The following is a 23264-nucleotide window of genomic DNA, read 5'->3' on the forward strand; positions in this document are numbered from 1 at the left end:
GGGGGGTGCGCCGGGGTCGGGGAGCCCGGGTCGGGGAGCCGGGGGGTGCGCCGGGGTCGGGGAGCCCGGGTCGGGGAGCCGGGGGGTGCGCCGGGGTCGGGGAGCCGGGGGGTGCGCCGGGGTCGGGGGGTGCGCCGGGGTCGGGGGGCTGGGAGCCGGGGGGTGGTCAGTCGGGGCCGGCACCCCAGGGCCCGAGCCGACCCAGGCTGGAGCCGCGGGGGGACCAGCCTGGGCCGCGCCTCCTCCCCCCCCCCCTTACCTGCTTCAGGCTTCCCGCGAATTAAATGTTTGCGGGAAGCAGGGGAGGGGGCGGAGACTTTGGGAGGGGGCGGAGTTGGGGCGGGGGCGTGGGCGGGGTTGGGGGCGTGGGCGGGGCCCCGGGGAGTGTCCTCCATTTGGAGGCACAAAATATGGTAACCCTATAAGTGACTAGCTCAGGATCACACAAGGAGCCAGGAACTGAACTCAGATCTCCTCAATCCCAGTCTAGGGCTTTAACTACAGAACTGGCAGCAGAACAGTTTGGAACTGTATACGTGGAAAGCAGTTTGCTTAGTGAATGCAGAGCAGAAGCCAGTCTTTGCATGTGTCTACACTGTGGTCGGGAGATCTGATTGCAGCCTGTGTAGATATACCTGAGCTGGCTTTGAGCTTACACATGCTGCAGTCACAATTCCTGACTACAGTGTGGGCACACCGTTTGAACTGGTAGCTTTCCACACCTTCCATACACGCACGCAGACTGCAAATACCATAGCATGAGCTGGGGCATTCTCTGCTGCGGGTAGTTTTGGTGTCTCCCCATCAGAACAGCTGTGCATGAGGTGGTGAGTGGTCTTGGCTGGGGAGATGGGAGTGGGGTGTAGTATACTGAACCAGCACAGGGAGTGGACTAAATCTCCTCTCACCTGCTGGCCCTGGAGCGTGATGTGCATTGCATGCTTAAATCTTGATCCAAAGCCCATTGAGGTCAATAGGAGCCTTTCCATTGGCTTCAGTGGCCTTTGGCTCCTGGCCAGAAGGAGCAGTACATGGTCCTTAGTGAGCAACAAGGAGCTGGTGGGCAAGGCTGAATTATTTGCTGGAGGGTGTTTGGCAGATTTCAGTTCCCTGATTCCCTGACTCTTCCCCCTGCTCCTTACAAATGGTTATTTTAAAACCACGATTTGAGACCATGGAGGGAGCGAGGGGGCAGGAGAACCCCTTGTTGATAGTCCATCCCAAAGTTAATTGCTCCCAGGAGTGGCTGTCACTCAGTTTGGCCTCCACATGTTTATTTTGCAAGCTTTCACCAGCGGATCCAGGCCCTGGGGCGCCCTTTCTCCGTTCCCCTAGCCCTTGTATTTGAGAGACTTTTACCGAGGAAAAATAAACAGCAGAGAGGCTGAGAAACCAACAGTTGGATCACAAAGAGGTTGGCTCAGCATCTGTGTACTCAGCAGAACAGGGAGATCGGGGCGCCTGCCATCTTGGAATGGAGCATGTGGGGATGGCTGTTAGTTCTGACATTGGCTTCATGGAATTCACCAGCCACTAGCAGCTCCAGATAAGCCAGGCTCATCCGATCTGACTGCTGCTTGTACTGATGGAGTTAAAAATACTTCCATCTTCCCAGTGATGATCATGCTGGGAGTGGATGAATCAGGTGTTTTGTGTTAAAAATATCAGCATTGCCTTGGATTTGTCGTTTGTGTGGGGTTAACTCTTTCCACTAGCTTCACAGGCAGGCACATCAAAGGCCTGCTACTGCTCCCCTTTTGCGTTTGCCCAGGATTTACACGTGTTTATCCATTTCCCCTGTATTCCCTACTCACCAATCCACAGTTCATGTTTTCTTTTCACTGCTTCAGTTTCCTTATAGTTTTGTTCTTCTCATCAGCTTCTGGCTGCTTTTCTCCCTGTTCGGCAGGGGTTCTGGGGCTGAAACAGAACCCGGTCTAGTCTGGGGTCTGCTGCTGGTAACAAGAAGATGCGAGGCTCCGAAAGGCTGGAGGGTCGGTTCTGAGAATCCCTCAGAGTTTCAGATCCATATCCAAATGATCTGAGGTCTCCCTTCTCTTTCCTTCACCAACCCCATCCTTCTCCTCCCAAAGGCTAATCCTTCAACCCCTTTGCCCTTGTTTTGATTAACCAATACCCTCCCCCCAGCAAGCATGCATTCCAACAGAGAGAGAGGCAACCACAACGGAACCCCAGAACTAGTATGTTATGAAGATACAAGCTGGTTCAGATGAGATTGAAGGATTTCAGCCAAAGTGGCAGTCCCTTATGGGTTTGGGAATGGGCTGCTTACCCACATGTAATAGAAGGTTCTGATTGGTTCAGCTGGAGATTAGAACTGAGGTCTCAGCTGGTTCTTGTGTTTTAGAAACTGGCCTACCCATCTCCAGTTGATACACTGTGTGGGCTGTTTTCCTATTGAATAGTGTTCCCAAGCTATTGTCCAGTAGGAATATTGATTTCCAGGTTGTGTTTCTTCATGCTCACAGACTGAATGGGTTCAGAGATGGGTGCATCTTTGTACAAGTTGTTGGATTGTGATACCTTTATTTCCTAAGTTAAAAAACAACTATAGGCCAGATCCTCAGCTGATGTAAATCAGCATATCTCTATTGAACTTGTCAGAGCCGTATGACCGTTCCCTTCAGCTGAAGACTGATCAAAGCCTCTTCCAGTGGGTTAGTGCAACAGAAATTCACCAATCAGAACAGGCTAAGGAATGGCAATCAGCCATTAAGTATGAGGAGGATGTGTCAATACATGGTAACCAAGCAGTTAGATATGTGGCTGGGGAATCCTGGTTCCAGTGACATAAATGGGAGTTTTGCCAATGACTTTGATGTGGGTCGGGATCTCACCTGTAGAGTCTCATTCCCTGGACTGCTATGCATCATTGCTTTCTTGCCATCATTTTCTTGATGCTCGTTGATTTGTCTGTCCAGAGGTCTCTAAGCATCCTGAGGACAGAGAAATACAAGCAGGTGACTGTTGGGAGTTACTTACCAGCCAAGTTAGGGTCTTTCTCTCCGGCCCATTGGGTAGCAAGGAAGAGAGGCCTCAAAAACAGGGACGGCGGGAGCAGAACAAGTGACTTTTGTTCTAAATGCTGCTGCTGTTGAGTTTCCACGCCTGCCAGTAGAGCCCTCTTGCCTGAGAGGAGCACGTCGCTCACGCCGACGCAAGGCGAGCAGCTGCAGAGGGCCTCTCTCCAAACGCTGTAATTCAGCCGAAAGAAAACAGAAATTCATCACAGCCGACAGGTTTAGACTGAGTCCTTAGAACGCCTTCTGCACCTGGCAAAGCACTCGGCGGCGCATGCCGCGGGGCTGAGGTGAGAGCTCCAGAGGCAGCCTGCTTTCTTTAAGTGAACATAAACAGTTGTAGGAAAGATCCCAGCCTTTAAGTCTGAGGGCCTCTATTTATCCACAGGACGGTCAAACTTCCCCACAAGGCCCCTCAGCCTGAAGGGGGCCAGCCGCAGAGCTGGGAGAGGAGCCTTCATAGCCCGTTTGCCCCATGGCTCCTCTGTCAATTTTGATGGTGGCTCCTGTGAAGTGGACCCCTCCCTGCTAGGAACTGGACTGACCCCACCAACCCATTCCACACAGCTCGCTGAAAAGCCTTCAGATGGGAACAGGGATCTAGAGGTACAAAGGGTCCACATGCTATTACCCAACCCATCTCCCAGGTTGAGAGGAACATAGACTGGTCTCCTACGATTGCTGAATAACGCAGAATCACAGGAGCTGAATGTATCGCACGGCACCACCTCCACCGAAGGGTGGAAAAGCTGAGATTTCCAGCATGGGAGTCAGGTGTCCAGCTGTGCTCACAAACACGGGAAAGCAATGCAGCTAAATAGCTGGCATTTGTGATAGCCTGGCCCTAGCACTGGGTCTCAAAGCTTTACAAACCGTGGGGCTGGAGACCTGAAACTCCCAGGCTTAGCCCAGTCTGGATTGGGTCCTATATCAGTATTCTGGTAGGAATCACTTGACTCACCATTGATGCAACTGGCATCCATAGTGCTTTATTCAGTGAGAATTTAAGGCTCGAAGCAGAGATACAGCTGGAAACGGACTGTCAGCATTCTTCCAAATTGTATTCTGTTCCTTTAGCAATAAGGAAGTGTCTCTGTCTATTTCCCCAGGACATGCAGGTAGATTTTCTCTCTCTTAAACAAGGTTACTGGAGTTGACTTCTTATTTCAGGAAAATATTTTGAATTTCTTTTTAGAAGAATAACCTTTGGTACCTCACTTCCAGGAGCTAATTCGAACGGAAGCTGTTTTGTCACCAACCCAGCCCCGCTGTCCCAAGGAAATGGCTCACCGTGCATAAAACTGATGGCTGAAGAAAATATAATCCCATCCTATTCCTTTTCACTGCATCTGTGATGGCTGCTATCTTGGCTGACATACTAGCGATTGAACTGGGGACCTTGGGAGCTAAAAAGTATAAGCTGCTATAGGTTGAGCTAAAGAGCCCATGCCTTGCAGTTGTGGGCTGTAACAGCTCACATCCTCTGTGGAGTGGCAAAGAGGGGGACTTGTAACATGCTCACCAGTGGGCTACCTGTCCTTCATATAAATATTTCAGGGCTAATCGGGCTGGACTCACAAACAGAGATGCTGACGGGGCTGCCTCTCCTTTCACTTCTCCCAAGTAAGCTGGGACTGGACGCCAGAATGGCACTGGTGAAGCTGAGCGGAGAACCAGTCTCATTATGGCCTAACTCAGAAATCTCTGGGAGTGTTTGCACTGACTCCAGTGGGCTAGGTTAACACAGCGCCGCTGAACATTTCGGCTCCAGAATGAGGGGTGCAGTATGTGAAGCTGGAGAAAGAGACCGGGAAGGATGACTGATGTCTGCCGTGTAAAGCAGCACAGCTGGTTCCTCCTGTGCCGCGCCGGATGGATAGAGTCTTGGAGCCCGGCAGAGGATGCTCAGACAGTCTCTCTGGTCTCTCTGTGCTTATCAGCCAGGAGATCGCTGCTCCGGAAAAGGGAGCAATTAATCCAGGGCAGTCTTGAAAGGCCATTTATCATCCTGCCCCACGTAACTAGCCAGCCTCCCCTTTAAATGACTAATTCATCCAGAAGACGGCTGTGCATGTCTGTCTGTCTGTCTCCTTCACTTCCTGCCATTGTTCCCCCATTCCCCTTGTCCAGAAAGCAGGAGGAAATGCTGTGCCGACGAAGTCGTGTGTCTGCATCAGGTGGATGGCACTGCCCTTCGGCAGAGGATAAATGGTGCTTTCCAGGCAGTGACCTGAGAATTTCCTCCCTGAATTTTCAGATCACTCAGCGAGGACAGACAGGTGGATGGAGAGCGAGCTGGGAAACTTACCATGATGCTTTTCAGACTGTAGCAAAGGGCTTGGCCTCACAGAGGTATGAACTGACCAGCCAGAGCATGCTACAGAGATTGCTGTTATGGAGTAGGGGGAAGTCTGTTCCCCTCCTTTCATGCTCTTGGCTATTATGCTAGGCTCTGCATTATTCTCTAGTGTAACAGGGTTGCCTACTCCTTTAAGGGCCAGGGGACCTGCCAGCCCTGTTAGATCATCAGACCCAGCTGGGAAGGGGGTCAGGTGATCCCCATAAAATGGCTGAGAAAGCTATAGGAAGCCAGTAGGTTCCTGTGGTGCAGGGAAGGGGAGAGGCCTCAGGGTCCCTGTAGCCTGCTTGGCTTGGGAGTGATTTGTTTCGAGAATAAAGGAAGGAAAGGCTTGGGAGGCTCTGGGAGACTCAGGCTTTCCTGGGCTGGGGAGATAGGCCAGTAGCATGCACCTGCCTACACAGGTCATCCCTCACAGTAAAGCCCATGTGCTGCTATGGAAAATGGTGTCCTGGGGTCATGTGCTGCAGCCATCCCAACAGAGTGGGACGTGTTGCAGGGTGAGTTGCCCAGTCAGTGATCTCTGCATCACCCCGACTCCACAGCACCAGGCGGAGACCCATCCCTGTTCACTACCCCTCCCTGGTAATGAAGCTAGGGAGCAATCCAGCATCACTGATGCCGGAAGGGGGGCACTCAGGCTAAGAACCCAGGGGTGTCCTGAAATGCGGCAGGGGATATCATGGGATACCTTACCAATAGAGCTGATTTTTGACATGCAGGGACCAGATCTTCAGCCTGGCCAGCTTGGGACAGCTCCTGGACTTGTGCTGATTTACACCAGCTGAGCATCGGGTCCACAGTCCTGGAGCCTGTACCACCCTCCCAGGCCAGCTGCCCTGGGCATACAGGCCCAGGAGCCAGGCTCTTACTCCTGGGTACTGCTGAGCAAGAATGCTGGATTTAGGCCTGTCTCCCTGGGCCCGCCAGCAGAATGTACTGTCTGCTGCTCCGCTGGGCTAATACAGGAAGCCCCCGCACAAAGCAATAAGAAGACCTCACTTCCTGGCCTGAGATACTACAGTGGGCTGGGGGATGACATGAACTCTCTGCAGGGGAAGGAGTCACTTGGACTGGAGTGACGGGGAATGGGATACGTGCCAAGCAGCCAGGAAGGGGACGAGCGCCAATACAGGAACCTTCCTCTCCAAGCAATGACTGTGCAGTGGCATGGGGATCACGTGACCGCATGATGGGGCGCCTGCGGAAGGAATCATTTGACTTGAGGAGCTGGTGCAGGCATGTGCCTCCTGGGAGTTATATTGTTATTAGGCAGGAGCAGGGACCTTGAACCGTTTCACTCCCTGCAGTGTGGCAGTAGAACTGTCCTAGCTTCACATCTGTGAGTGAGCACGTATCGCTTCCTGCTCTTGTGCCCAAGAACAAGGGACTGGGTTTATGCCGCCTGCCCTGCCCCAGCCGAGGGGGAGCAGCTGGGAAATCCCAGTGTGATGGGAGCTTTCCAAGAGCTGTTAGGATGATTGTGGGAGAGCAGGGAGGAGCTCAGAGCTGTTCTGTTTCATTACCGTAATGCACTGGGACTCATTTGGTTCTTTCCCTTGCTCTGTAGAAACAAAGGGCAAGTGCACAGCTGCAGAAAGCAGCGCCAATATCTTGCGCTGTCAACTCACCAGCCAGCTGTTTCCCAAATAGGGCTGGTTGGAAAGTTTTCGCTGAGACTGACTGGCTTCCATGAAATGAGAGAGACTTTTGCTCTATAAGCTGGGGGGTTGTGTGGGAGACCCAGCTTCAAGTCCCTGATTTGGGGTGATGTGGGATGAAGAACTCTGCCCTGAATCAGCAGAGCAGGGAGTTGAACCTGGGTCTGCCACATCTCAGGCCAAGGGCCACGAAACTGCATTGTCGTCCCCTGGTCTGCTCTGTTCACAAGCAGCGTGTCAGCGCACATGCTCACCTGAGGGTCATGTGGCAGTGCCCGTGCAGTATTGCCACCTCCACGTGTTCAAAACTCAGAGTCAGCCCCCACAATATCATGCGATTGCCTTAAAAAGCATGAGATGTTTTTAGATTACGACATGTTGGGTGCTTTTTTATATTCTTCTGATTCTTCAGTCGGTATGGGTCACGTTTTCTCTGCAACCAGGAGGGCTAGAAACTGACTCTGCTTGTTGAATATTAACCCCGTGACTCCAGGAACTGGGGGCTTTAAGAAAAACACCGAATAGGGCAAGATGTGCAAGTGTAGCTTATAGGTATAGCTGTTTGCTAGGGAAGGCATAGGTACAAGTTAAGGCAGTAATGCAATGAGACTGCAAGCCTCAAAGCTTGAAAGACAATAGTTTAGCTAAACCAATCAAGGCCTTAAAAGCCGTAGTATAAGCAGCTAACCAACAGTAACCCTCGATCATAAGATATCACAAGACAGAACACTGTAATGACTAAACTGCTGACAGGTAGCCACAAGATACTAGTCTAGAGCTGCTTGTGGTATCTTAAGTTAGGAACATCAACAGATGTCTGACCACAAGAATGTCATGGTAACTAGTTGATGCTTATGCTAATAAGCTTGAGGTAAATGGGCTAGGAACCTATGGCAGAAGGGCACCCAGCATTCATAGGGTAAGGAAATAGATAAGGAAAAGGGGCTGGTACCCCTACTTGAATATGCATTAGGCATTGTAGAAGCTGTAACCTGGCCTGCGTGCCTTGGGAGATGCTAGGAGGACGACAACCATTGGTGATGGTGACAAGGAAGATGCTGCTGCTGAGGAGGAAGATAATGCCTAATATGTCAGGTTGTTCTCAGGGGCTGATGTGAGTCTCTGGATGCTCGGACGCTCATTCTGCATTCTTTCTAGCTACCTTGCTGGCTTGGAGTGTTTGTAACTTGGCTAACTGTGGTAATAAAACTATTACAAATACAGAAGGTTTTTCCTGAGTGTGTGTGTTGCAAGCATGCACGTGGGGGTTCCCAGCTTAACAGGGATTCTGACCTTGGGACGAGAACCTGCCAAACCTCAGAGTGTCCACCGGATATTCTTCAGTAATCAACATAAGGAATCCGCAATCAGCCGATCAGGCAACCCAATAAAATCACACGAGTTGGCTACACGGTGTGGGATAGGATGTGGACTAGACAAGCTTATTAAGGTGGTGACTTACGAGATGTTTATTAATGATCCATTGCAAAGGAAACTGCTGCACCATCGCGCACAGTCAGAGGAACATTACGCTACTTGGCAAAGAGGAAGGCGTTGCTGAGTCCTTCCCACGCACTGACAGATCCGCTTGATCAAACAGCGCCTCATTCCCCACTGTCTCTCTTCCAGACTGAATGTGCCAACTACGTCCGAGCACTTCACCCCTTCAACCGCACCCACCTGCTGGCCTGTGGGACAGGAGCCTTCCACCCTGTCTGCGCCTTCATTGACGTGGGACATCGTGGCGAGGTAAGGCAGCGCCCCGGGACAGCCAGCATTAGTCCTGCAGAGAGAATCCTGCGGGAGCCCCTGTGATGAGAGCTGGTGCCAGACCTTGACACTGACCACTGGCAAAGAGTGTAGGGAAATCCCAGTACTTAGAGCAGCTGCCCTGGGGTTATTGGTGCCGTGTGGCCATGGCAGGAATGTGAGAAGGGCCTTGACTGGAGAATGTTCAGATCTACATGAGAGCTGAGGCCCATCTCTTGGCCTGATCCAGCCTGTGCAATGTCCTGGGAAGGGCCGGAGTGGGGATATGTTCGACTGGGCCATGAGGCTGATTCCAGGTGCGATGCCAGATTCCCCTCCAACCCCAAGTCCGGCCTAACTCCCTTTCCCATTGGGCTTCTTCTCTTTATGCTTCATGGAGGCACAGGCCCCTCAGCACTAGGTACAATGGCAGGGGAGAGAAATGGGGAAGAAGCAGATTGAAAAGGAGCCAGGAATGGGAAGGAAGGAGGAGAAGACAATCCTGAACTGGGGGGAAGCGGGGGAGTGGAGGGTGAGGAAGAGGCAGATGGCTAAAATGGAGCATGAATGGGTGAGCCCTGCAAGGGAGTCGGTGCGTGATACCTGTCCTGCATGGAGCAAACCATCTGCCTGCCAGGGGATGCAGATGCCACCTGCCCTGCTTGTAGCAAACCACCTGGACAGCAGAGGGATGAGCAGATGGCATATGGCCACTCTGCACTGTGGAGGGAATCCGTGCACAGCACAGCACTCCACACAATGCCAGCCTCGTGCCCAGCAAGGGGAGCCATACAAACAACCCACCACCCGCCCCAGGGAAGATCCAGGAACCTCTGCTGCCCCATGCAGAGTGAGCAGCACATCTCCCTTCCCCACCTCTGATCACGGCTGAATTGCCACATGGATCCATCCACCTTGCTCCCACCCCCTCGCCCTGGCCAGCTGTCTGCATGGCATTTCTTTCCATGCCCAGGACCCCTGTTCTTAATCAGCATGGCCTCCCTATGACCCCCATCTTCCCCATAGGCTTTGAGCCTCTTTTATTGAGTGTGGAGGAGAAAGAGCCCTTTCAGCATAGACATCTATGGTCTAGAGCTTGGGATGGTCCTGTCCCTGCGTCCCCTCCCGCACAGTCACACCAGGCAGCAGGACACAATTGGGGCCCTGTTCCTGGTGCTGCAGAACCCCTGCGGCCATTCGGCAGGGCCTCAGCTTGGCCCTGCTCTGTGGTGTGGCTGAGCTTGGGTGGGGGCATGGAGCCACGGCTGCCTCGCGGAGATCCAGGCTGCATGAAGAGGCTGCTTTGTGCCACCAAGTCAGGGGAGAGGCAGACAGCAGATGCCAAAAGCTGCACAGCATGTCAGCTGTGCAAGGCCGATGGGGTGGGGACAGATCTGCAAGCCTCCCCATTTGCACCAGCCGGGTTATTAAAACTCTCTGTGACCTGGGCTGGAAATCAAAGCTTTCCATACATCAGTGTGCCATAGTCAGGGACCCAGGGAGAGGGGTAAATAGGACTCTGGACACCTGAGGTCAGATCCAGACACTCAGCTGGTGTCAATTGGCAGAGTTCCATAGCAGAGCTGGATGCCAGCTGGGGATCTGTCCCTCTGCGTGTGAGCTATTTCAGTCTCCCATGCCCCCAGTGCCAGAGGGCTCAGGGCACGGAGCTGGGCGCATGGCAGGAGGATTTTGTTCTAAAGCAGTAGTTCTCAAACTGTGGGTTGGGACCCAATTTTAATGAGGTTGCCAGGGCTGGTGTTAGACTTGCTGGGGCCCAGGGCCCAAGCCCAAGCCCCACCACCCTGTGCCAAAGCCCGAGGACTTCAGCTCTGGGTGGCGGGGCTCAGGGTTACAGGCCCCTGGCCTGGGGCTGAAGCCCTTGGGCTGTGGCTTTGGCCCCCCACCTGGGGTGGTGGGGCTTGGGCTTTGGCTCTGCCCCCTCTGCCCAGGGCGGGCTCAGGCTTCAGTCCCCCTTCCTGGGGTCATGTAGTAATTTTTGTTGTCAGAAAGGGGTCATGGTGCAATGAAGTTAGAGAACCTCTGTTCTAAAGGACCATGGTTTTCTTTTGGTGGAGTTTTCTCTGCATTTATTCTAGACCGATTCTCCCGCTGAGTTGAAGCTGTGCCTCTTCCTCACATTTCACTGAAAATGACTAAAGTCTAAGGAGGAGAGCCAGAAAGACTTCAGATGCAGAGCCTCCCCCACTCCTCTTCCGTGATGTGTTGTGGGGAGGGGCACCCCCAGATTCTGGCATATAGTGCTGTCAGATGCCAGCATCCTCTGATGCCATGCAGGGATGTTGGGAGATGTAGAATGCCCAGGCTGCAAGGGCCAAGACCGCTCCTCCAGCTGCCCAGAACTAGACCCATGGGGCCAAATTCCGAGCAGTCATAGTAAATCTGTGCTGGTGTCGCACACACCTTATCCCATCCCTTCCAGTGTGTATCTTACTGCCACGTAGACAAGCTGCAGGCTCCTAGCCACTGACCACCATGTTATAAGCAACCCCTAGGCATCGCTTCTGGACTCCAGCCGAGATCTCTGACCCAGCTTGTGTTCTAGGCAGCCTGGTGGCATCTCTGTCTCGCCTCACCCTGTATCGTGTGTCCTTCCTCTTCCCAGCACGTGTTCAGCTTGGATCCCATGAGCGTGCAGAATGGGCGGGGCAAGTGTCCACATGAGCCCAACAGGGCCTTTGCAAGCACTTTCACTGGTAAGTGTCCTGCTGGGTCAGCAAAAGACTCGACCCTCCACAACTGATCATTGCTTAGGGTTGAGCTTCCCTGATAGGAACCCTCGTAACCCTGAGATCTCAGGTCCCTGCTGCTAACGCACAGACTGGAGAGAAATTATTACGGAAGATCATCAGCTGCAGCGGTATTAGGGACAGTGGGGTTCGACAGCTGCCAGTCTGGATGAGACATGGCACTCTTGGTCAGCACAGCTGGGCCTGGAGTAATTTATAACCAGTTAGAAATCTACTTCGGGATTCTTCCCTGGCTAGAGCCAGCTTCTGAAATACACGTTTCCAGTGGCTCCACCTAGAGTCCATTCCAGGCGGGCACAGAAATCCAGATCAGGGTCTTTTTCCTCTCAGGGACTCTAACCTGGGACAGGCCATAGACTTTCCACCGCATATAGATAGCCCAATCCCTTTGCAAGGTTGCTGCCCTCCTTTTCCAAGATGGGTTTGCAGTCCACAAGGCCGTGCTGTAGGGTTTTATTTTCTCTGTGGGGCTGTTTTCCCAGGAAGGGAGCTGTACACAGGCCTCACTGCAGACTTCCTGGGCCGGGACTCGGTGATCTTCCGCAGCATGGGGTCCCGCTCATCTCTACGCACCGAGATGGATCAGCGCCTGCTGAATGGTAAAAGCACATTCTCTTACTTTGCCGGGGGGGGGGGGGCAGGGGCACTTCGGCAAAACCCCTAGAGCTTGAAGTCACGGCTAATTGGTATTAAATGGAGCAAATTGCAGCCACCTTCCTCTTTAATACAACCCCTAGATGCCACCCACCCCACCAGGCAGTGCTCACTGTAGGTCCGTGCAGAAGGCCACAGTATGCATGATTAGGCTGTGGGGGCATTGGTCTGGGAGATGGTGAATAGGAAGGGAGGGTGTGGCTTGGACAGTGGTGAATGGGAGGGGAGGCATGGCAGGAGGCTGCCCAATGGTGAATTGAGGAGGGCAGAACTGACCCATGGTACAATGGCCTGCTAAGATGTGGCCCATATTATGGCAAGTTTGAGAACTCCTATCTGACAGGACTGGCTGTGGGCTTCCTGCTTGCTTCTGCAGCCAGGACATGGAGGTCTACAGGCAGCGGCGCTCGCAGCGGAGTCTCTCCCAGGGCCTGCACAATTTGGAACGGTGCTGGGCTGGATGCTGCCCTTCGTGTTTCTTCCATGTATGCTCTAGCTCTGCTCTGGGCTCTCTCTCACGCAGACCCAAAGTTTGTGGCCGCCTACTTGATCCCAGACAATGACGACCGGGACAATGACAAGGTCTATTTCTTCTTCACGGAGAAGGCGGTGGAGTTGGATGGCAAAGGCCGCGCCATATTCAGCCGCGTTGGGCGAATCTGTGTGGTGAGGTCATGGGAGAGGGATGTGTGCTGACATTGGAGTGACTGTTCTGATGAATTTTGGTTGGTGGGACCCCCCAGTAGCATTACTGGGTCTTCAGGGGTTAATGGGGGGGCTATGGGGGAATCTCCTTACTCCTATTTGCCCCTATCCTCCTGTAAATAGCTTTGTTCTGAAAACAAATGTTGGGTAAAGTTTCAAAGGTGCCCAATGGGCCAGTCAGAAATTTTCTGGTAAAATGTTTTTCAGTGGAAAATGGGGATTTTGACGTGATGTGATTTTTTCACAGTCTGCTTTCCATGGAAAACCATTTTTTCATCAAATTCAACCCTCCAAAGCCAAAATATTTCACTTCAGAAATGCTGCCATGGTCCCTCATGGGAGTTGTAATTCAAGTCCCTTGTGTCCCCATTCTCCTCTGTGGACCAGGTGTCTCAGCCAGACTTAATTTCCCATGATTCCCTGCTCCCCCCCCCAACAGGCATGATCATGATGCATCTTGGGAGATGTTGTCTTATTAGGGAACCTGGCCCCTTGAAGAGAATGGAAGGATAAGGCATCTGAACTACAACTCCCATGAGGCATCACAGTGACATTTCAGAATCAAAATGCTTTCATTTACAGCCAAAATATTTCAGGGATTTGGTTGGTTGTTTTTTTTTTTGCTGAAAATTTGAAATTTTCCACAGAAAAAGGTCCCCATTTGCTAACTAGCTCAGCCACAAAGCAGCAGTGTCTGGAGCACTAGGGTCTGGTTCTGGGCTGCACTTCAGCAGGCTTCAGCCCCTGGGGAGGGTTTGTGACCCCTTTGCACCTTCTGGGTTTTAGACTGCTCCAGAGGCTGAAACAGCCCACATCATAAGTGTGAGCAGCTTTTGGTCATTCTAACCTATGGCTGCCCATCCTAGACTGCCCTTGAGCTATATGCAATCCTGAATGTCTATAGGACTCCATGTTCTGGAGGGGGACAACGTAGGCAGCCCTACACTGGGCCTGGGCTGGGGGAACGCTCCCCTGGTATTAGCAAAATGCTTGGTGCAGACATTTCTGGGTAGATTTGCAAGAGAGCTCAGCTCCCATAACTGTCAGGGCTTTGCCTGGTCCAGCCTCCAAAGTCCAAAGAGCTGGAGTTCACACCACTTCCTGCAGGAGCTGGCTAGATCTCACCACTGAGAAATTTCTTACTGAGAGACAACCAGAATCCTCTCTCCATGGCCCTCATTAGCCTTGAACCTGAACAGCCCTGTGAGGCATGGCTATTATCCCCATTTTACAGATGAGCAACCGAGGCCTAGAGATGAAGTGACTTGCCTAAGGTTGCATGGGAAGTCTGTAGCAGAGCTGGGAACTGAACCCAGGTCTCCTAAATCCCTAACCACTAAAGTGACAGGGCTTGAGCAGCTGATCCAAAGCCCATGGCACCTCCTCCTTGATTTCAATGGACTTTGGCGCTGGCTCTTCCAGACTTAGCTGTGAAATAAAAGCTGCTTTCTCCTTCCGTTTGGATTTCAGGAGTGAGACAACCAAAGTCACCTGTAGTGTTTTCTAAGCACTTCAGTTAAGGCCTCACACTCCATATCACCTGGTGCTTGAGTGTCACGTAAATCTCTCAAGGCTGCGAATGATTCTTTTCCAGCCAAGGCTAGGAGAATTCTGCTTCGTGACTCTCTTTAATGTGGTTGGCACAAAAATCCCACTGAAGCCTTTGACGAGAAACATGAGGATTGAAGCTGACATTTCAAGTGGAATCTCTCCAGTTTCCCGGCCATTTCTACTTCCCCTTTTCTTTTGTTCTTTATAAATCAGAGACCCTGAGCCTCTTCCTGGCCACTGTCTTGCTTCACAGTGATCTCATCCTTCACACCAACCATGATTTTGTCTCACAGATTTCAACTAATTCATCAGGCCTCAAATTTAAACTACAATGATTTTAATTGGGTTGGAACAGCAACAGCAAGCATGGTGAAGGGCCAGATTCTGACATTCCCACTAAGGAATGCCTTACTTGACGAATTCAATAGGACTGTGTGAATAGGTAGGTCCTGGGTGGCACCATATGGCCCGAGTTGGTGCAGTGAGAAGGTCCCTGTTAACTGCAACTAGCCAGAGCCATCCGTGAGGTCATTCTTCACCTATAGCAGCTTGTTTTCCCTGGTGGCTCATCTATGCTGGTTCTGAATCCCACTTCATCTCAGGTAGCCTGCGTGTTAGAGCTGTGGGCCACTTCGGCACTCTCTTGGACTCTGCCTGGAGTGGGCTCCAGACCTGGAGGGCACAGTGAGCCCACACGCCATTGTGACAATTTGGAAAGTTCCACTCACAGCTCTGTGGCGTGAAGTCCTGCTCTTCTTTTGATGGACTGTGGCGCTTGGTGCAAAAGATTTTGGGTCATCTCTGAGGAGGTCTGGTCACGAGTGGCTGAGAATTAGAGTTGGTTGAGAATTTTCAGACAAACGTGTTTGTTGTTTTTGGAAAATGTCGATTCCTTGAAGCTGTTCACGAGAATCTGCTTTGAAGAGAAACTCCTGATTCAATTTTTTTGTAATTGTTGAAATGTCCCGTTTTTGACCATTTCTAAATGAGAAATTTTATCTTCTGATTTGAAACAACTTTGCATATTGAAATTTTTGTTAATTTATACTAAAAAAAAGTTTAAAGCATTTTAAGAAGGTTGAATTTGAAATGAAATGATCAAAATGAAACATTTTGATTGACCCGCTGTCCTGATCTGAAATTTTTTTTGGATTATCAGTTCATGAAAATTTATGAGATTGTGACCTTTTGTCCTCTTTCAGGACAGGAAACAATTTTGAAGTTTATTCATATTGTGATCCTATGCTCAGTAGAGCTGGTTAGCAATGGTTTTCCCATCCTGTGAGAGTTTGAGATTTTGAGTCTCTTTTTTATACTCGTCTCTTGTTTTGCCTGGTGGCTCAGCTGTGCTGGTTCTGAGTCCCACTCCATCTCAGGTAGTCTGCGTGTCAGAGCTGTGGGCCACTTCCATGTGAGGATTTGCAGATTCCAGCCTGGGTCACAGTTTGCTTAGTCCCTAGGGAATGCAGCTTGTGTTCAGAAAGTGGCAACATTTCACCTCTTGACCTCTCTCTGCCGTCCAGAAATGGTGACTGTTCACAAATTTAACGCTGGTGAAAATCTTCAATTTTCATGGCAAGACTTTTCCCAGCAATCTTTGTTGTGGGGGGAGGGGGAAAGGAACAGATTTCTTCCTTGATGGGGGATTAGGATATTTTGGGAGCTGTGTGAAAACTTCCAGGTGGACATTATGGTTTACTTCTTCTGTTGCTGGTGGTGGGAATTGTGCACAGTCCTGCTCTGGATTTGGCAGAAGGAAATAAAAGCTAGAAGATCAGGCGCTTCCAGCCAGGGCCTTCCTACTTGCATATGCAGGGATGAATGCATGTTCCATCTTAGTGGAGGTCCCGTCCCTGAATGCATATTAGCTGTGCGATAGGCTGAGCTGTAACACACATGGAGCATGACCGTGGTCTCCCTCCCGGCCCTCCATATGGATCATTGAAGTTCAACTGTCCCTCCCCCACCCCACTTCTGGAATCGCAGCGTGCTGTTTGGATAGGCTTGCTCGAGTGATTCAGGGTAAGGAAGATGTCAAGCCATACAGCTCTCTACCCCATGAGGCTGCCCACCTGTTGCATTCATAGCTGTGGTGACATAGCAAAATTAACATATAGATGGATGCATTTCACTGCTACGTGTCAATAGGCCTCATGGCCACTGGCCTCCATGCAACACCAGGGATGAAGATGGGCCAAACCTGGAACCACTTATCCAAACTCCGGTAGATGGATCTGGATCCAAGCCACCAAGACTTTACCAACGGAGTTTCACAAAACTAAACCCATCCTTGGCTTTGCCCGTCCCTACTGGTAAGTGCTTCTCAGTCCCAGAGACCATTATCTGAGCTGCCGTCTCCCTGCACTATCCACATACTTGCTTTGGGGTCCGCTCTGTGGGCTGTGATTAGTCTTGTATCCTACCGTGATCAGTGTCAGAAGCACCTTGTTGAAGAGAAGCTGGAATTTCTGAGCTCTCTGCCCTCCCTGGCCCCGGAGGGATGAAATCTGCCCTGCCCTGCCAACAACCGTTGGAAGTCTGTTAGTAATCAGGGGCCGGAGTGGAGTGTGGGCTCTGAGGAAGGCAACGTGATGGAATTGCTACAACACCTGGAAGGCGGTGGCTCAATTCCCGGCCCTGTCATTCACAAGCACAAGTTAGCAGGCCCCAGAGATCCCGGGGAGGCAAAGAGAAACATCTGTCGGCCGGCAGCATCAGCAGCTGCTTTGGAAGAGCTGTGGACAGCGTGAACCGGAGGAGAGGATGGCAGCTCTCCATCCAAACAGAGCAACGCTGTCGGCTGCGAATTCTCTGCTCCTGCTCTAACCCCAGAAATAAACCCTGAGACACAGGAACAAAGAGGTTATTTATTGGACTGATCAATCCCTGCATGGAGTGGGATTCTTTGTTTGGGCAAGAGGCTGGAGTGGGCACAAGAACTGACTGACTAAGATGCCTTGGACACATGAAAAATACACATGCACATGTGCAAAAGGTCATCTGCACTGGCTAACAAATTGGCCTAGTGGGTTAGTGCACTGACCTTGCCCTGCAGACCTAGGGCTCAGTGCTGAGCTAACATTCAGTGCAGCTGAGTGTGGGGTAAAGTAAATGTGTCTCTGAGCTACGTCTCAGCCTCCTCCAGTGCTAGGGCAGAACTGGCTCCTGGCACAAGTTAGAGGTGCCCCACAGCTGCTCTAACTTATGTCGCTAGACAGACAGTGGATTGTTCCTATCTTAGGTCCTTACAGAACTCCTATTACCATAGTATCTACAACTGGCTACCCCATCTTGGGCCACGAGGGATTCCTGTACTACAGGGGACTCTCCAGCTACTCTCTGAGTGCAGCTTCGAGGCCCCTTTGTATAGCTGGAGTGTCACAAAGAGGATTTAGCTTGGGCCGAGGATTTGATCTTTCGACGTAAACCCAGTTGAGATCACTGGTGACATTATTTGGTGGCCAATTCTCAGTTTTTCCAGTCATTAGATTGGTTGTGCACAGGACAGGCCTGGGGTCAGACTTCCAGGAGTAAGATTTGCTGGGCAGGACTGAGAGGCATCAGCAGAGCAGTGTGAGAGCCCAGCACTGGAATAGCAGGGGGCGGCAGGTCAGGCTGGAGAGGCATTGGCAGAGCTGTGGGGTGGAGTCAGGGCTGGAATAGCAGGGGGGCTGCAGGGCAGGATTAAAGTGCACTGACAGAATGGTATAGAGTCTTAGGCCAGAATAGCCAGGGCCTGCAGGTAAGGATTGGGGTGTGGGTTCAGTTTGCCCAGTGCTGTGTGACAGGTTCAGAGTTGCTGTGTTAGTGTATCAGCAAAAAGAACAGGAGTACTTGTGGCAACTTAGAGCCTAACAAATTTATTTGAGCATAAGCTTTCATGGGCTAAAACCCACTTCATCGGATTCATGCAGTGGAAAATACAGTAGGAAGATATATATACACATCACCCAGAGTCAGGATTACTAGCCCTGCACTTACATAAACCCCATATGCCCCCGACATACAAAGCTCACCCCTCTGCATGTGCCCAGTGGCAGCATGCGGTCTTGGACAGGGAGCCGGCCCGAGGGATGGCTTGATAGGGGATCCCAGAAACAATCTCAGGGTGCTGCATCAGAGGCCACATGCTGTGCTTGGTGAGGGGAATGTCCATCGGCACAGACCAATGGATAAACTCAGGCCAGGCTGGGATTCATGAGGGGCAAGAAGTCAGAGCAGGGCCTAGAACCTGTATTTTCCACTTCCACACACCAGCCCTTTCCTTAAGCAGCAGGCACTTCCCTTCTAACTCGGCCAAGCAGGCTGGGAAGAGGTGGTTTAATGAATGCCTGGTTCCCTAACAGGGAAAGATCAGAACTCTGGCTGAATGCAAGTTCTGCGCAATGCCCCATTGATGTTCATTTCCCTTTGCATTGGCTATGTTTATAACCATTAATGGAAAGACTCCAGGGAGGGCCAGATTCTGATCTTAACTCTACTTGTGTCAATCCAGAGCTGCTCCATTAAGTAACTCTGGATTTACACCTGTTACCCATAATCTGCTTCTGTTCCTTTCTAGGGAATAGGAAGCTTCTTCCATTGGTGCTGTATCCCCGGTATGTCTCAGCCAAGTGGAGGGGCTATGGAAAGCTTTGGCCTGGAAAAGGAGAAAGGATGGTGTGGGGGTTAAAACGCCAGACTGGGAATTGGCCCATATGGGATCAGTTCCCAGATCTGCCACTGACTCACTGTGTGATCTTGGGCAAGTCACTTAGGGTCACATTTTTCCATCAAACTACATGTTGCTCCATTTCTGGGACCCTGACTTCAGAAGTATGCAGCCAAAGTCATCATTGATTTTGGGTGCTCCATGGATCTCAGCTTGGTCCTCCTTTCCCCCAGGTGTAACAATGCGGTTCTGGCAGGACCCAACTGAGAGTGCTAATTCAGGGGAAATTGCTCAAACAAGGCAGTTACAGCCCTAGGCTGGGGTTTTTCCACCTCTAAGGCAAACCAAACCAGCCAGACAGTGAAGACTTTGGTCTCACCCCACTGGCTAATCGCAAGTCACACAAGCAATTCCCTTAGACACTCCAGTTTCCCAGTATCACCACCAGTGCCACTCGATATGGGGACAATGGTTATGAAAACCAATACCCCAGTAAAAGAAAAAAGGTTCTCCTGATCCCATAGGACCAAGCCCCAGACCCAGGTCAATATACAAATCAGATCTTGCCCACAAATCACGCTGTTGCCAATCCTTTAGAATCTAAAATCTAAAGGTTTATTTATAAAAGGAAAAAGATACAGATGAGAGTTAGAATTGGTTAAATGGAATCAATCACATAGACTAATGGCAAAGTTCTTGATTCAGGCTTGTAATAGTGATAGAATAAACTGCGGGTTCAAATCAAGTCTCTGGAACATCCCCAGCTGGGATGGGTCATTCAGTCCTTTGTTTAGAGCTTCAGTTTGTAGCAAAGTCCCTCCAGAGGTAAGAAGGAGGATCGAAGACCAGATGGAGGAGAGGCATCTTCCACACACCAGCCCTTTCCTTAAGCAGCAGGCACTTCCTGTCTTTCCAGGTGTAAGAACACCTCTTTGTCCTTACTGTGGAAAATTACAGCAAAATGGAGTCTGGAGTCACATGGGCCAGTCCCTGCATACTTTGCTGAGTTGCAAGGCGTATCTGCCCTCTCTCAATGGGTCAATTGTATAGCTGATGGTCCTTAATGGGCCATCAAGCAGGCTAGGCAGAGCTAACGCCAACTTGTCTGGGATGTCTCCCAGAAGCATAGCATAAGTTTGAAATACAGACAGTTTAGAGCCAATATTTATAACTTCAACTACAAAATTGGTACACACATATAGACAGCATAATTATAACCAGTAAACCATAACCTTGTCTTAGACACCCCATTTGACCCCCTTTATACAAGATTTGGTGCCACTACAGGACTTTGGTTGCAACTATGTTCTATATGGTCCCCAAATTAGATCAATAATGTCACATCAGGCAATAGTGGTCTCTTTGGGCCCTGATTATAGTCACTTGACTGATCTGGGGTGGGGGGTCGTTGCTGGGGGTGGAATAGTGTTTCCCTGGCCTGGCGTGCAATAATCCCATCTGAGCTGAAGGTCAAGCAGTATCCTCCATCTCCCATTGTCTCCTGTCAAGGTACCATGACCTTGTCCCCTCTGGAGAAACTAGCTTTGTGGCTGCTCATGTGGCTCAAACCTCCTAAACTCATTGTCTCTAAGCTAACCTTTTATCAGGCTGCTTCCAGGTGTGTGCAGTGACGTCCCTTCTCCTTCCAGAATGATGCAGGAGGCCAGCGGGTGCTGGTCAACAAATGGAGCACCTTCAACAAAGCCCGTCTGGTGTGCTCCGTCCCAGGGCCAGATGGGATAGACACCTATTTTGATGAACTGGGTAAGAGGAGCAACTGCTTGGACGCTCTCTGGCTGTGGGGCTCTGGGATCGGGGCGGTCTGATACGTGTGTGGCCAGAGGACTGCTCACTTGGCCACTTGGCAGGGGTGGGTGGAAGGAGAAAGCCCTGAATGTTCAGTCTGTGCTAGAAGTTGGGCGCAAGTGCTCTGCTGAATGGGGATGGGCTGCTGACCTGGGGCTTCTGGGGACAAGAATGGGATCCAGGTGTTTGTCTCTGGGATGCTGTGGAGTCCAGAGATGCTCTCCAGCTTGGCCTTCGCCTCTTTGGGAGAATCTTGGTGGGGGGCTTGCCTCACTCTGTCCTATCCATCCAACCCTCAGCAGGTGGAGATGCGGGGGGAAGAATTATTGATTGGAACTGGCTGGGGGATAGGCTGCTGTATCCCTTGGGACACAACTCTTGACAAGCCAGCAAGATGCTGAAAGCATCAAGGAGTAGATGGGTGGGGTATGGGGTGCTGTGGAAGGGGGTAGTTTGATATACAGGGTGACCAGCCTTCTCTTCCATAGAGGACATCTTCTTACTGAGGACCAAAGATGGGAAGAGCCCTGAGATCTATGCCCTCTTCAGCACCATCAGGTAACAACTCACAGCTTCTCTCACTTTCTATAATGAACAAAAGGCCTTCTCCTGTCACTCGAAAATTAACATCAGCCATTCCAACACCACCAATCCCCACCCCTTTTCCCCATGCTGCTCAGTATTATAATTGTTTATTATTTACATTGTGGTAGGGCCAAGAGGATCCCAGCCCAGTAGGCTAGGCGCTGAACAGAGTGGCAAAAGAAAGTCCCAGCTCCAAAATGCATATAATCTAAGTGAGAAGAGATAGTTTGTCTAGTAACTATGCAATGGTAGAAGAGGTCACCTGCATAAGGATGATGAATAATGCAAATGCACTGGGTTGGTTTTGGTGTAAATATGTATAAATAGACGTAGCTCTTGGAGGTCCTACAGATAGATATGTTGTAGTTATGGAACGATAGTAGATACCAAATAGGGTCCTTGGTGCAATGTCTGCATAATCTGAGACTTAAAATGGACAGTGCTGCGCAGACAACAGGCTTCAAGAGGGTGATTTATGTAATTTGGAGCAAGACAGATTCAGTTAAAATATTAATACTTGATGTTTCAAAGCAAATCTTTCAGTTTTTTAAAGCAGTCTTTCTGTAACCTGAAAATGGCAATACCACGCCTCTTGGGGTCAGAGATAAGGTTGTTATTGGGATGTCTAATGTGAACATTCCCATGCCTAGATTTGGGTTTGTATAAAGGCACATTCTTTATGATTTCTTTAGCTCGTTACTTTAATTGACCTTTTCCAGCCTTTGTAATAGATAGGATTCACTTATTTTAACCTGTAACGTTCATGATATTTATTGTTTTGAATGTTTATACTTTTTATGGTGGCTGCCTTAGTTTGAATTCAGCACATTGTCTTCCGGGGATTTATACTGTGATCTGATCACAGTCCCATCTCATTGGGCGGGTTGTTGCCCGTGGATTTGCAGTTCGCTTTTGGATTTGGTGTCTGGTTTGGTAATTTTATCCCTCCTCAATACACCCATCTCTTGCACAGGTCCCCAGCACTGTTAATAGGAAGGGTTTGCTAGCCCTGTGTGTGTGTGGCTAACAATGGATCCTCACCCTGGACCAATTCCTCTCATTTCAGCAACGTCTTCCAAGGCTTTGCCATCTGTGTGTACCACATGGCAGACATCTGGGAAGTCTTCAATGGGCCCTTTGCCCATAAGGATGGCCCGGATCACCAGTGGGCAGCATATGAGGGCAAGGTGCCCTACCCCAGGCCAGGAGTTGTAAGTGGTTCACACCCTTGTTTTTGAAGGTGTCTGGAGAAGACTCATAAAATGATCCATTATTAACCCCATCTCATTTCACCCTCTGCAAGGGGTGGTGGATTTGCCTTGGCACGAACTTCCCAGCAGTTTTTCCTCCTGGGTCTTTCAGGAATCATCATCAGAATCCGTTTCGGGAGGTGGGACCTACTTTGGGATTTAATTGAGGCAAATGAACTATTCCCAGGCAGAGCAGTGTCTACGACAGGGGAGCACAAACTTTTTGGCCTGAGGGTTGCATCAGGTTTCGTAAATTGTATGGAGGGCCGGTTAGGGGAGGGGGTTGTGGCCCAGCCCCTACCTCCTATCTGCCCCCCTTCCCCCGGACTCCTGCCCCATCCAACCCCCCTGTTCCCTGTCCTCTGACTGCCCCTGGACCCCCACCGCCCCATCCAACCCCTCCTCTCATTCATGACGGCCCCCCAGGGACCCCTGCCCCATTCAACCACCCCTTCTCCCTGTCCCCTGACTGCCCCCGAAA

The 23264-nt window shown here is 50.8% G+C and overlaps 1 protein-coding gene across 1 annotated transcript in view; it reads left to right on the plus strand.

The window, feature by feature from the left end:
• SEMA3G (semaphorin 3G) overlaps positions 1-23264 on the plus strand; it is a 67140-nt gene that overhangs the window by 34642 nt on the left and 9234 nt on the right. The window contains exons 4-10 of the mRNA XM_034775571.1: positions 8691-8810; positions 11437-11527; positions 12064-12180; positions 12759-12901; positions 20792-20906; positions 21437-21506; positions 22600-22744. Coding sequence (XP_034631462.1) covers positions 8691-8810; positions 11437-11527; positions 12064-12180; positions 12759-12901; positions 20792-20906; positions 21437-21506; positions 22600-22744 — 801 coding nt within the window. The remainder of the gene's footprint in view (positions 1-8690; positions 8811-11436; positions 11528-12063; positions 12181-12758; positions 12902-20791; positions 20907-21436; positions 21507-22599; positions 22745-23264) is intronic.

Source organism: Trachemys scripta, chromosome 7 (assembly GCF_013100865.1).
Source record: "Trachemys scripta elegans isolate TJP31775 chromosome 7, CAS_Tse_1.0, whole genome shotgun sequence".
In the NCBI taxonomy this organism is placed as follows: Eukaryota; Metazoa; Chordata; order Testudines; family Emydidae; genus Trachemys; species Trachemys scripta.